Source organism: Protopterus annectens, chromosome 10.part0, assembly GCF_019279795.1.
Source record: "Protopterus annectens isolate FY-2018-M chromosome 10.part0, PAN1.0, whole genome shotgun sequence".
Lineage (NCBI taxonomy): Eukaryota > Metazoa > Chordata > Ceratodontiformes > Protopteridae > Protopterus > Protopterus annectens.
This window is the reverse complement of record NC_056744.1, coordinates 1519958933-1519974430: the sequence shown is the minus strand read 5'-3', so window position 1 is coordinate 1519974430 and position 15498 is coordinate 1519958933. Positions and strand designations below refer to the sequence as shown.

At 37.3% G+C, this 15498-nt stretch overlaps 1 protein-coding gene across 1 annotated transcript; it reads left to right on the top strand.

Moving 5' to 3' along the window:
- Positions 1 to 4042: 4042 nt before the first annotated feature.
- LOC122814326 (E3 ubiquitin-protein ligase TRIM39-like) lies at positions 4043 to 11416 on the top strand. Its single transcript, XM_044086913.1, has 3 exons — positions 4043 to 4427; positions 5413 to 5613; positions 10633 to 11416. Exons 1-3 carry the CDS (start codon positions 4043 to 4045, stop codon positions 11172 to 11174), a joined length of 1128 nt encoding a protein of 375 aa, XP_043942848.1. The 3' UTR covers positions 11175 to 11416.
- The last annotated feature ends 4082 nt before the right edge of the window (positions 11417 to 15498 follow it).

Sequence of the window (15498 nt, the reverse complement as noted above, 5' to 3'; positions counted from 1 at the left end):
AATCCGAACAAATGTTTTTGTGCAACTGTAAAATTTCTTCTCTAATAGAGAGTAATTTTTTGGTGTTATTTTTTATGATAATGTCTAACATTTCAAGTCCCGCCCTGTCAAACAAGGCAACAAGCTCTGTATATTCTTCCGTACCAAACTCAATACCCATAGGGAGCTTCCAAATTCTAAGCCCCTTGGGTACTTGGTTAAGCTCTTTTGATCGAGCAAGAAAAAGATTGTCTAATTGTACAGCTTTGTATTTGGTACATAATTTTTCATACCTGTTGATCTGCTCTTTAAGCGACAAGTGTACTGCATGCTCTAGCGTAGAAGCAACCTTCCGATCAGTTAGTTCGGGTTCTTTGAACCATGAAAGTATATCTTCAAAACAAGCCTCGCCTTCCCGTCTCGGACAAGCAATTCGCTGCTCAGATGGTAACACCACTCTCCCATTCGGAGCCGTCGAAAATCCTTCACCGGTGTTAGCAATAACATCCGAACAAGTAACCGGAACAGCAGACCTTTGCCCCGGCGGCAAACTAGACCCAGTGTCAGATAGTGTAACTGGAACAGCAGACCTTTGCCCTGACAGCAAACCAGGACCAATAGTACCCGAACAAACAGTCCTCTGCCCTGAAGGCATATTAAAGCCTGAAACGACCGGGGAGTGCAAAGTGTAAAGCTCTACCTCAGAGCCAGTAGGACTGGAAACACCCGGTACCTTGTCGTTCTCACACATAAGAAGCAGCTTACTCACAGCAGCTAAAATCTCTCTAAGAATAACCTCCATGTGGCCCAGTAGAGTATGCAAAACGAACTGAGGCAGAATCGAATGACGACTTAAAAAACTCAAAGTTCCCAAAACAGGGCAAACCAGCAATTGAAGTAACACCACAACACGATCACAACCTCAGAGACACCTGCCACAAAACCAAGCCTTGGAAGAAAATTCTTTTATTCCACCGACTAAGCGCTTTCACCATAAATGGCTTCCTCAGAGTCAGTGTATTACAAAAACCATACTCATTTTATACTCTGTTAAACTTAGTGACATCATCACATTACTCAATAAAACAATTAACTACTCCCATTGATCAACTAATTAATCAATGTTAAACAATACAACTCTAAAACTCATTTAAAATTCTCAAAAACAAGTTCACTTGTCTATTAAGAATGAAATGTACATATATATGTATAAAATACACACTACAATACCTAGTAAAATAGTTTTTCACAATAATAATAAACACATTCCTTATGTACAATACTAATATTTCATTAAATTTAATTTATTTTGTTTAATTTCATTTGATTTAATTTTATTCTATAAATTGTGTAATTATTAATGAAATTGTATTGTGTGTTATATGATACTAGCCTTGAGTTTCAAAACTGGTTTTATTGAAATGTAGTCATTGATACCAGGGTATCTAGTGGCATTTAGTCTAAACTGCCACATAGTTTCTAATAATGCTACCCTGTTTCCTATATCACCCCTGTTCTAACATTACTCTGTCTATTACAAAAAACACAAACTTTTTAAATTCCTTACAATTGGTGCTATGAATGTAAAGTGCATTGTGGGAGTCCTTGTTTTTGATAGCTCTTAGATGTTCCACCATCCTGTCACGTAGCCTACGAGTGGTCATGCCTATGTAAAATGCTTCACAGGTAACACACAAACCCACGTAAACTATGTTCTTTGTGTTGCAGTTACATTTCCCAGGGCAAGGCAAAGAATACCCCACCCTTTAACACACACGTAGGAACCTTCTGCTATGTACCTGCAGCTTCTGCAATGACCACACTTGGACATTCTTGATACCCTACTTTTTTCTTCACTTTCCAAGATACCTTTCAAGCTGTTCCCTTTACTGTAAACAACCCTTGGATGGGCACCCAAGATGCCCTTAGTGGCGTCACTTAAACAATACTCCCACATCCCTTGCAATGACTTAACTATTTCTTCACTTCTCTCGTTAAATTTCAACACAAAACATGTTCCTGCTTTTTCTTTCTTTTGTCCCTCTTGGTTGATTTCCAATACATTTCCCCCCCATAAAATGGGTGAATATGAAGAACCTCTCCGTTTGTACACTTCCTTTTTCAATCTCAACAACAACTTCAACGGGTAACCCCTATCCATTAACATACCTATCAACTTAAACATCTCCTGTTTGAATATACTTTCCTCACTAACTAATCTGGACAATCATACCATCTGTCCTTTTGCCACTCCTTTTCTCTGGTGGAATGGGTGGCAACTTTTGAAATGTAGGAGTGAGTTGGAATAACTGTCCTTCCTATATATGGAACTAGTTAGACCTTCTTCTCCCTTGACAAGTGCTATGGAGAACATAATTTTGTACAACAGATTCTTAGACGATTTGCTTATTCTATGGAAGGGTGATGAACTCCAGGCAAATGAGTTCATTGATTATTTAAACCAAACCACTGGTTTTTTGAAATTTACCTTCCAGTGGAAGAAGGATAGTATCAACTATTTGGACATAGCATTTGTCAAGGGAGATATAGGAAGGACAGTTATTCCAACTCACTCCTACATTTCAAAAGTTGCCACCCATTCCACCAGAGAAAAGGAGTGGCAAAAGGACAGATGGTGCGATTGTCCAGATTAGTTAGTGAGGAAAGTATATTCAAACAGGAGATGTTTAAGTTGATAGGTATGCTAATGGATAGGGGTTACCCGTTGAAGTTGTTGTTGAGATTGAAAAAGGAAGTGTACAAACGGAGAGGTTCTTCATATTCACCCATTTTATGGGGGGAAAATGTATTGGAAATCAACCAAGAGGGACAAAAGAAGGAAAAAGCAGGAACATGTTTTGTGTTGAAATTTAACGAGAGAAGTGAAGAAATAGTTAAGTCATTGCAAGGGATGTGGGAGTATTGTTTAAGTGACGCCACTAAGGGCATCTTGGGTGCCCATCCAAGGATTGTTTACAGTAAAGGGAACAGCTTGAAAGGTATCTTGGAAAGTGAAGAAAAAAGTAGGGTATCAAGAATGTCCAAGTGTGGTCATTGCAGAAGCTGCAGGTACATAGCAGAAGGTTCCTACGGTGTTAAAGGGTGGGGGTATTCTTTGCCTTGCCCTGGGAAATGTAACTGCAACACAAAGAACATAGTTTACGCGGGTTTGTGTGTTACCTGTGAAGCATTTTACATAGGCATGACCACTAGAGGCTACGCGGACAGGATGGTGGAACATCTAAGAGCTATCAAAAACAAGGACTCCCACAATGCACTTTACATTCATAGCACCAATTGTAAGGAATTTAAAAAGTTTGTGTTTTTGTAATAGACAGAGTAATGTTAGAACAGGGGTGATATAGGAAACAGGGTAGCATTATTAGAAACTATGTGGCAGTTTAGACTAAATGCCACTAGATACCCTGGTATCAATGACTACATTTCAATAAAACCAGTTTTGAAACTCAAGCTAGTATCATATAACACACAATACAATTTCATTAATAATTACACAATTTATAGAATAAAATTAAATCAAATGAAATTAAACAAAATAAATTAAATTTAATGAAATATTAGTATTGTACATAAGGAATGTGTTTATTATTATTGTGAAAAACTATTTTACTAGGTATTGTAGTGTGTATTTTATACATATATATGTACATTTCATTCTTAATAGACAAGTGAACTTGTTTTTTGAGAATTTTAAATGAGTTTTAGAGTTGTATTGTTTAACATTGATTAATTAGTTGATCAATGGGAGTAGTTAATTGTTTTATTGAGTAATGTGATGATGTCACTAAGTTTAACAGAGTATAAAATGAGTATGGTTTTTGTAATACACTGACTCTGAGGAAGCCATTTATGGTGAAAGCGCTTAGTCGGTGGAATAAAAGAATTTTCTTCCAAGGCTTGGTTTTGTGGCAGGTGTCTCTGAGGTTGTGATCGTGTTGTGGTGTTACTTCAATTGCTGGTTTGCCCTGTTTTGGGAACTTTGAGTTTTTTAAGTCGTCATTCGATTCTGCCTCAGTTCATTTTGCATACTCTACTGGGCCACATGGAGGTTATTCTTAGAGAGATTTTAGCTGCTGTGAGTAAGCTGCTTCTTATGTGTGAGAACGACAAGGTACCGGGTGTTTCCAGTCCTACTGGCTCTGAGGTAGAGCTTTACACTTTGCACTCCCCGGTCGTTTCAGGCTTTAATATGCCTTCAGGGCAGAGGACTGTTTGTTCGGGTACTATTGGTCCTGGTTTGCCGTCAGGGCAAAGGTCTGCTGTTCCAGTTACACTATCTGACACTGGTCTAGTTTGCCGCAAAGGTCTGTTGTTCCGTTACTTGTTCGATGTTATTGCTAACACCGTGAAGGATTTTCGACGGCTCAATGGGAGAGTGGTGTTACCATCTGAGCAGCGAATTGCTTGTCCGAGACGGGAAGGCGCAGGCTTGTTTTGAAGATATACTTTCATGGTTCAAAGAACCCGAACTAACTGATCGGAAGGTTGCTTCTACGCTTAGAGCATGCAGTACAATTTGTCGCTCAAAGAGCAGATCAACAGGTATGAAAAATTATGTACCAAATATAAAGCTGTACAATTAGACAATCTTTTTCTTGCTCGATCCAAAGATTTAACCTGGCACCCAAGGGCTTAAAATTTGGAAGCTCCCTATGGGTATTGAGTTTGGTACGGAAGAATATACAGAGCTTGTTGCCTTGTTTGACAGGGCGGGACTTGAAATGTTAGACATTATCATAAAAAATAACACCAAAAAATTACTCTCTATTAGAGAAGAAATTTTACAGTTGCACAAAAACATTTGTTCGGATTTATTATTTTTTCAACAAGAGGCTCGGTTCAACAATGTTCTCAGAAAGCTTGATCGTTTTGTGAACAAGAATGTGACAATTAAAGTCAAAAAACTGGCTAGGATACAGCTGATTATAAACACAACACAGCTACCCACCAGGTAAATTCAGCTACAGGGTGATTTTCACTCCAATTACAGTCACCAAGAACAGGAGGGGAACAATGGGTTTACCAATGACAATGAGTGTGACTTTGACCAAGTCAATGTAACATCAGGGCTGTGAGTGGAGACTGTGTTGACGGTTCTTGAAGAAGTTGATTTTTTTTGACCCACCCATGGGGCCACGCCGTCCAAGAGGTTACAAAGCAAGGTGCAGAAGGCAACCTTTACGGACAAACATCGCAGGGGGTGGGGGAGGGAAGAACAGTATGTGCAGTATTAACAGATTGTGGCTTTTCTTGTAACAATGATGTTTATGGGGAAACATGTCATGTTGTTCCTTTGGTTCAGATGACCAGTGATTGTACTATGTTACCTTTACACACGCAAACATTCAACCACTTGAGATCAGAAGGTGAAATTGATGGTGTGAATGGGGGGGGTACATTTTGTTACACAAGATAAACAAATTGAAACTGAGAAACAAATTGAAACTGAGAAAGAAATAGAAAAAGATAGTGAGGTTATGCAAGTTAACAACGTGTTTGAGAAACCTGACTTGACTGTTTTGTTTGACAACAATATAAAGGTGGGGCAGGGGGAGTTGGTGAATGTTGCATCTGAAGTATCTACCCTGAACTTGCCCTACAACAATTTTGCAGGTAGTGAATCAGACTTGACTTGTCAAGTTATACAGAAGAGTGAATATTTTATATACAACTACACAGATAAGAGTATTGATGATATTTATTTTGAATTGTTTACGAAAGGTATTAATTTTGTACCCAACTTTAAGTTGGACATAGCGAACTGTTAGTCAATTTGAGACTGTTCACAAGAAAACTAAACTTAGAAATGTATTTTCATGAAAATCACAAAGGTGATAAATAACATTGAAACTTCTAGCTGTAAGATCCTTTCAAGGCTTAAGCACCTTTATTCCTCCACCATGTAGTGAGGTTTCAGCTCTTGAGAGGTTGTTGATTTTGAGTTTAGAAGATTTGCAAATCCAAACACCTCTTTGGTTGACAACCTAAGTACACAAGAAAGGTTGTTGTTAAAAGAACTTCAGAAAGCAGGTAACATCAGGTGCATGAAACCGGACAAGGGTGGGGGAATGGTTTTGATGGACAAGGTGGACTATATTGCATGTATGATGTCGATTTTGGAAGACCATGAAACATACAAGAGGGTATCTAGAAACAAAATTAATATTGCCTATAGAAGGATTGAATTATATTTGTGTGATGCCCTCTTTCAAGGTATGATTTCTGAAACCGAGTATGACTACTTGATGGTTAAGAACGCAGTTCTGCCTAGCATTTTTGGGATTCCTAAGGTCCACAAAGGTTTGGCTAATTTGCAGTTTAGACCCATTGTAGCAGCCAAGGGTTCTAAAACTGAACCTTTGGCATCCTTTGTGGACTTTATGTGTAAAAAGGTGTTGGAGGAAGTGCCACATGTGATTAGAGATTCTTGGCATTGCCTTGAAAGACTTAGGGTTGTGGGAAGGAAGATTACAGGGATTACAGTTTTTAACGGTTGACGTGGTCAACTTGTTTTCACCATCCCACACAAGGAAGGTTTGATATGTTCCGTGAGAGTTTGGTAACTAGTAAGAAAGTGGACAAGGATAGGATCAACTTTAATTTGTGATCTTATGGAAACGGTTCTTTGAACAATTTCCTGAAATTTGAGGGGAGACATTTCAGCAATGTTCTGGTGTAGCCATGGGTGCTAGGGTGTGCCCTATTTTTTAACTTGGTTCTCTTGACCTGGGAGAGAACTTTATCTTTCCAACAAGATTTATGGAGAAATATAATTTTGTACAACAGATTCTTAGACGATTTGCTTATTCTATGGAAGGGTGATGAACTCCAGGCAAATGAGTTCATTGATTATTTAAACCAAACCACTGGTTTTTTGAAATTTACCTTCCAGTGGAAGAAGGATAGTATCAACTATTTGGACATAGCACTTGTCAAGGGAGAAGAAGGTCTAACTAGTTCCATATATAGGAAGGACAGTTATTCAACTCACTCTACATTTCAAAAGTTGCCACCCATTCCACCAGAGAAAAGGAGTGGCAAAAGGGCAGATGGTGCGATTGTCCAGATTAGTTAGTGAGGAAAGTATATTCAAACAGGAGATGTTTAAGTTGACAGGTATGTTAATGGATAGGGGTTACCCGTTGAAGTTGTTTTTGAGATTGAAAAAGGAAGTGTACAAACGGAGAGGTTCTTCATATTCACCCATTTTATGGGGGGGAAATGTATTGGAAATCAACCAAGAGGGACAAAAGAAGGAAAAAGCAGGAACATGTTTTGTGTTGAAATTTAACGAGAGAAGTGAAGAAATAGTTAAGTCATTGCAAGGGATGTGGGAGTATTGTTTAAGTGACGCCACTAAGGGCATCTTGGGTGCCCATCCAAGGATTGTTTACAGTAAAGGGAACAGCTTGAAAGGTATCTTGGAAAGTGAAGAAAAAAGTAGGGTATCAAGAATGTCCAAGTGTGGTCATTGCAGAAGCTGCAGGTACATAGCAGAAGGTCCTATGTGTTAAAGGGTGGGGTATTCTTTGCTCTTGCCCTGGGAAATGTAACTGCAACACAAAGAACATAGTTTACGTGGTTTGTGTGTTACCTGTGAAGCATTTTACATAGGCATGACCACTCGTAGGCTACGTGACAGGATGGTGGAACATCTAAGAGCTATCAAAAACAAGGACTCCCACAATGCACTTTACATTCATAGCACCAATTGTAAGGAATTTAAAAAGTTTGTGTTTTTTGTAATAGACAGAGTAATGTTAGAACAGGGGGGTGATATAGGAAACAGGGTAGCATTATTAGAAACTATGTGGCAGTTTAGACTAAATGCCACTAGATACCCTGGTATCAATGACTACATTTCAATAAAACCAGTTTTGAAACTCAAGGCTAGTATCATATAACACACAATACAATTTCATTAATAATTACACAATTTATAGAATAAAATTAAATAAAATGAAATTTAACAAATTAAATTCAATGAAATATTAGTATTATATATAATGAATGTGTTTATTATTATTGTGAAAAATATTTTATTAGGTACTGTAGTGTGCATTTTATACATATATATGTATATTTCATTCTTAACAGACAAGTGAAGTTGTTTTTTGAGAATTTTAAATGAGTTTTAGAGTTGTATTGTTTAACATTGATTAATTAGTTGATCAATGGGAGTAGTTAATTGTTTTATTGAGTAATGTGATGATGTCATTAAGTTTAACAGAGTATAAAATGAGTATGTTTTTTGTAATACACTGACTCTGAGGAAGCCATTTATGGTGAAAGCGCTTAGTCGGTGGAATAAAAGAATTTTCTTCCAAGGCTTGGTTTTGTGGCAGGTGTCTCTGAGGTTGTGATCGTGTTGTGGTGTTACTTATATTTAATGATGGAGTACAAGAAACCTTACTGTGGCTGCATTTGGAGACTGCAAGGCAGTTCTTTACCAGAGCTGCAATACTAAGCCTGTGAACAGTTAGGAATATTGGGTTTCATTGAGATACTTTAAATGTGGTCTAAATCACAGATCTGAACTAGAAGTAACTGGAAGTATGTTAAGAAAAAGTATGTTTGCTTTCTTTAATTTGAAAATGAACTTTAATTTTATGTGCTCACTGTAAGCAAACTTAAAACTGAGAAAAGTTTTTTTATATCTTCTACATATGGCTCATACTGTACTTAAAGGATTTTCAGGCCTTAGCTAGTTAATTTTTTTCTTTCTTTTTATGCAGATTATAAGGTCCATGTTTTGTTGAATAGATAGGTTTCAGACTGTCCCTAAAGAGAGTGGATGAAGTAGGAGGCCAGGTTTCAGACTACATCTCATTAAGATAGGGGAAGTATGGGGAAGATATCAGACTACATCTCCATTAGATAGGAGATGCAATAGGATTGTCCTTACAGTTATTTTCTGAATGCCATGCATATAAATACTATCTTACAACATTAAAGTAGATCTAAATGTCCCCATGTAAAGTCATTTTGATCCCTCAGTGCCTTTGCTACGTTTATGACTCAAGATTAATTTCTGAAAATCTAAACAGATAAATACATTTTATATAGCCAACCCAGTAGCATACAGGGATAAAACCTTGACCGTGGCAAAGGTGACTCAAATTCAGTTAGCAATTTGGGTGTTTGATGGAGCTGACAGAGTAGACATAGGCATAGCCAGTCATAGGGCTGTAGCAGCCATTCAGAGGAAGAGAGTGGGTTTGCAAACAAGGATTTTGTGTATGGTCCACCAAGCCATAGTTGCATGATAGCCTTCACTAAGCAATTTAAGCAATTGCATGGCAGTATGGTCTTGCATAACAGAACATAAGAACATACTTGGCAAGCAATCACAGGGACCATAAGATGCCTAGCCATATACACCTTTAATCAGACAAATTCAAAAGCTCTTGCTGCCATTTCCAAGCATTAAACAGTGATCACTCCCCAAATCAAGCAGGACTGTACATGATAACCCTGGTATAAGTTTGTATCTACCCATCCAGTCATTAAGACTACCCTTAAAGGTAGCCAACGTAGTACTTTGTTTGACCTTTAGTGTTAACTTACTCCATATACTAGGAATATGCTGAGTTAGGAACCTATCTCTCCAACGAGTCTTATTTATTTATTGATGTTGATTTAAGTTCCTTTTGTGAGTGTTTGTAGACTCAAATGATTTTGTGAAGAAACAGGATGTCAAATAGGACTGGGTTTTTCATGGCTTAAAAAACAAGACACAGGTCACCTCTCAGCAGCCTGCAGGCAACTAAATGTAGGGAGAGTCATGCTAATCTATCAGGGAAGTTGAAAGATTTAAGACCTTTAATTTTCTTGGTTAGAAAGCTTTGGGGCTTTTCCAGTTGAATGATATGCTTAAATTTGTAAACACCAAAGTGGACGTTGTAGTCAATGAGTTGTCTGATATGGGAAGACTACAGTGGCTGGATGACTTCTTTGGATCTTGAAGATATTCCCTTGGAAATTAACTGGGCCATATAGAAGGATTTTCTGACTGTGGTAAAAACCTGATAAGGCAATGTATATTCCCACTGTGATATGAGTTGTATGTCCCTCCACACAGCAGTGGGGTTAGGAAAAGCAAGTACAAATGCCCTCAGTATCAGCAAGGACATAAACAACTCTCATGGTTGCCTGAATGGTGGTCTCCAGACAGCTGTTACCGCTGGGTATCTGAGGGTGAGATCCACCTTAGGGAATGAATTGGCTTAAGTTCCAGTTGGAGAAGGCTGATGATTGTCGGGTATGAGGCAAAATGCATGTAGATAAAAAAATCAATTATTTTGTATGTATGTTTGTGTGTGTGTGTGTGTGTGTGTGTGTGTGTGTGTGTGTGTGTGTGTGTGTGTGTGTGTGTGTGTGTGTTGTACAGGATGCTTTGAGGTGTTTCCTTTACATAAAGAAGAATCGAGTTTAGCAGTTTAATGTTATAACTGTGATGAAACTGTCAAAGTGTGAAATGAAACATTAGTTCTTTTTTAAAATAAATGTATTTCCATCTGAAAGTCTTGTCAATATGAGTACTTACGTTTTCACTGTTGTTTGCACAACTGTTGCTCTTTGTTTTGTTAATACAGCCTATGTTACAAACATAAGTTTTCATTTATTTTGCAGCACCCTTTCCTGTGATGCTGGACCCTAACACAGCTCATCCTAATCTCATTGTGTCCAATGATCAGACCAGCGTGAGGTACAGTTCAAGGAAGCAGCGTTACCCAGACAACCCTGCCAGATTTGATGTTAAACTTCTTGTGATGGGATCAGTGGGATTCACATCAGGGAGGCATTTTTGGGATATTAATGTGGGAAATAAGACAGATTGGGCAGTGGGTGTGGTCACAGAGTCTTGTAAGAGGAAAGGGGATGTCTTAGCAAAACCACAACATGGGTATTATATTTTGATACTGAAATATGGACAAATATATACTGTTCCAAATGCAGAAAAAAATAGAATTTATAAATCACCAAATGAGAAGAAGATTAGAATATATCTGGACTATGAGGATGGAAGGGTGTCATTTTATAGTGCAGATAATGCTTCACATATTTATACCTTCACTGGCACTTTTACTGAAAAACTATATCCCGTCTTTAGTCCTTCTACTGACGAAGATGGTAAAAATTCAGAACCATTAATACTGCTTCATGAGAGTTAGAACAAAATATACTAATGGTGTTTATGTAGACATGTTCATTATAAGCAAAATGTGCCGTCATGCTTAATGTTTTACTAAAAAGAAGAAAACAATGCAGTATTTTTCACTTAAATTACATTTCCTATCCACAATCTGCAATGTATGCCAAAGCTAAGCCATGTTTACAGCTTTAAGACTGACCGACTGTAATTTCTGTTGTTGAATTTAACCAGCCAAACATGTAATGCATGAACAAATTTATTACTGCAAATATTCTTGTCATAATCACACACACACACACACACACACACACACACACACACACACACACACACACACACACACACACACACACACACACACACTAATGAGAACAGAATAACTGCAAATGCACTTTATTGTTTTATTTTATTTATTTTTATCACAAATCTTTTTTCACCAACAGCCCAGGCTCATCAGGCTCATAGAACCATGTATCACACATAGCTCCTGACAGCTTCTAATAGACACAACTGTTTATCTGAATCCTTGTCTAGAGACTTTGTTGATGTACTCTTGACTCTCTTCCCTGTTTGGCTGATTACTTGTGTAATGTGTTTGGTAGGAAGTAAGGAACTACTGCACTTTATATGTGGTTATTTAAGGAATCCTTTGCTCAGACCATTACCTCTCAAATGTCCTGACTTTGAATGGACACTCTTAACTTATCCTCATAATTTTAGTATATCCCTCCTAATATTGGAAATTATTTGAGAAGTTCTAAGTTAATAGTATGCATAATTTGAGGCCTTTTCTCCATTTTTTGCTTTATCTGTAACTCTGAAGGTAAATGTTGAGAGGCATCAGCCCCAGTGCGGTGGCAGACCAAGACAGACAATTAGCAGGCTATCCCGTTAGGAGGGCAGATTGGTCATTCAATCAAACTAACAGACTCCCATATTCCATATCACACATTGAAAGATAAGCAATTAGATCAATAAGACCAGCAAAGTGTCTCACCACTGTGCAGTAGGCATGCTTGCTGCATATTACTGTAACAAGTCCTGAAATACATTGCACGCTTTTTATTGTATACTGGTTTGCTTTTACTGTTACCATTCTGCATAGGTGTCAGTAGACTATCTGAAAGGCATAATCCAATAAAGGCAATTGGACTGTTCCTAAAGAGAGCTAGATTACTAATAGATTTATGTGAAGTGTCATAAAAAAATAGAAATTGTCTGTATCACAATAATTTTGTTCAGATTAGCAAGTGGCATGACAAAGTCAATGGGGTCTTGAAGACCATGACTAGATACATATATATATATATATATATATATATATATATATATATATATATATATATATATATATGGGCCCCTATTACAAGACTGAAAGTCCATTTAAGCGAATCCATAAACGTCGACACATATTGCGTGAACCAGCGTTACAGCGAAAATCCAAAACCGTCAATTTGGAAATGTTGATTTACCATGGTTGGCCCGTCTGTGGTATAGAGCCATCAGGTAAGTGTGCGATAGTTATGGACCTTAGGGTTAGGGTGCGGGTTAAGGTAAGTGCATAGATAGGTAATGTATGTAAGATTTAGTGTAGAGTTAGATGTAGGGTTTTGTTAAATGTATGTATGTGGATTATTTATTTCGTTTGTGTATATTTTCATAGAGGAAGTGTGCGGTAGTTACAGACCTTAGGATTAAGGAGGGGTTAAGGAAAGTGCATAGATAGTTGTGTATGTGGGGTTTAGTGTAGGGTTAGAAGTAGGGTTTTGGTGCTTTACTTTAGGGTTAGAAGTAGGGCTTGGTTAGTGTATGTATGTGGTATATTTATTTTGTTTGGGTAGGTAGTATGTAGCAGGTGGTGGGGCTGGTCAACTATGACAGTTTGAGATTTAAAATTTTGCATTTTAGTGCGTTCAGTATTTTCTCGGTTCACGTAATACGTGCCAGTGTTTTGGTATTCGTTCAAAAGGACTTTTGTTCTGGTGATATAGACCCATATATATCTAGATATATATTTATATATATATATATATATATATATATATATACATATATATATATATATATATATATATCTATATATATAGATATATATATATATATATATATATATATATATATATATATATATATATATATATATATATATATATATATATATATATATATATATATATATATATATATATATATATATATATATATATATATATATATATATATATATATATATACATACACACACACACACACACACACATATATATATATATATGTGTGTGTGTGTGTGTGTGTGTGTGTGTGTGTTCACGTCTGCCTATTTGTCTAAGAAATATTACTAATACCTGTGAAAAACTAACAATGCCTGGCATGATGCCATTAATATGAAACTGATTATTTCAAAATGCTATTTTAAAATGAGCACTCAATCTGACTTTAAAGCAGTAATGAAGCCAGTGACAGAAAATCATTAGACTAACATATGCATCTTTTTTTTTAAATACTATAGTAATGAAGGCATTCTTATAGCTTTAGCAATCAGAGTGTGGAAGTGTGCTTCCATTACAGCAGAGTTGGAGATGTCTTCTGTCCTCAGACCATCAATCACTAAATCTGTTTTAATGGATAACTGATATGGAAGCACTTCAGCTGGTATTTCTAAGGAAGCTCCCCATATAATTGATCATTCATAATACCGAATATTTTTCAGAAAACAGTAGTGATAGAAACTCATTTGATTGCTTTGCCAGTGTTAAGTTTGTGCAAGATCACACAAGCACAGTGAGGATTGGCAAATTAGTCCTTAACCTACTGTAGAGTGATCTGGGCATTGGTATATATAATTTGCAGAGGGTGTGCAAGGGGCATTTGTAAAAAAAACATGAGTTTGGCTTTTTTAATCTTTATTTTGTGTTTTGATTATTTTGGATATTTTTTATGTACTTTTACTTTAACATTTCAAAGTGTATCCATTCTAAGTGATTGACACCATCCTTATTTGGTGACACTTCATTTGGAAGTTTTTCCAGGTCTGCAGACAAATCATCATTAACATTAACTAATTCATGAGAGATGATGATTCAGCATAGATCTCACCAAACACCACGACTTTGAACTGAACTTTGACTGCAGATGGAAAAGAATATGCCCAGAGGAGAGTATTTTTCAGCAGCAAGTGACCATACATGAGTAGTTCACTGGTGGCAGAAAAAGTTGTTGCTTGATCATGCATACTAGTCAACACAAAAGGCAACATGATTAAAATAAATATTTGTCATGAAAAAGCTTACCTTTCACTGTAACTGTACTGAACCAACAGCAGTTAAAGATGTATGGTTAACACAGTGTAACAATAGAATGCAATGCATACTTTTGTTGTTGAGATAAAGAGCTGACATAGGGCCAGATTCAAGAAGCCTCCGTGTAAGAGTTATAACTCTTACACGGATGCTGCAGTTAAACGGTGTGATGTCAGCATGTCATGCATATGCATGAGGTGCATGAGGCATGCTGAATCACACTGTAACTCTTACACGGTCCGTGTAAGAGAGTAGAGGGCGTGTCCGTAGGCTAAGCCCTGCATGCGGACACGCCCCCGGAAGTGTAGAATGGCTGAAAGTAAACAGCCACGAGAGAGGCCATGGAAATGTAAATAAACACACTACACAACACATTCCCCCACAGACCATCAGTGTACAAAGTGAACAGATGCTATAAAATGAAAATAAAAACTGTTTTATGTTTTTTTAAACCCCGTAAATGTGTGCTACTGTGTGCGCTCATGTGCGCGGGTGTGCTACTAGCGCAATTGCAGTTAGCAGGCAGTGGAGAAGGATATAAGAACTAAATATGCAAAGTAAACCACGAAGTAATAGCTTAGCGGTAGAGTTGCCGGCTTAAGAGTAGGCAGGCAGGGTTCGAGCCCACACAACAACCTTCTTTTTTTTTGTAAATAAGCACTAAAAAGGCCCCTGACAGTATTGTACAAATGTGAAAGTATACCCTTTTGTAAAATGGAATGAAATGGAGCATATATTTTGAAGTAACACAATAATAAAAATATTTAGACATGTACTGATAGCTAAGCTGCAGTGAGACAGAGTGCTTGTAGCTGAGTAGTGTTTAAAAGGCTGCAAATTGCTTGCCCGTAGCTAAGCACTGGTTTAACAGGCTCAAACTGTGTGCGACGAGCTGTGCTCAGCTTAACATGTGTGTTACCAGCCAATTAAGGTTTATCCCAGCGCACACCGTTTGCGAGCTGCTCCCACAAGCTAACTGTCAGTGCGCATGCGTTAGCTCCACGCAAACGCAAGTAGACCTGCTTTAAGTGCTTAAAAGTTTTC

Bases quoted from the DNA above. Each gene is read 5' to 3' on its own strand.
- LOC122814326 (XM_044086913.1), top strand. From the start codon at position 4,043: ATGGAGGTTATTCTTAGAGAGATTTTAGCTGCTGTGAGTAAGCTGCTT. The intron at 4,428-5,412 runs GCTTGTTTTGAA...TTGTTACACAAG, and splicing joins TCCGAGACGGGAAGGCGCAG to ATAAACAAATTGAAACTGAG. The intron at 5,614-10,632 runs GTAGTGAATCAG...TTTATTTTGCAG, and splicing joins GCCCTACAACAATTTTGCAG to CACCCTTTCCTGTGATGCTG.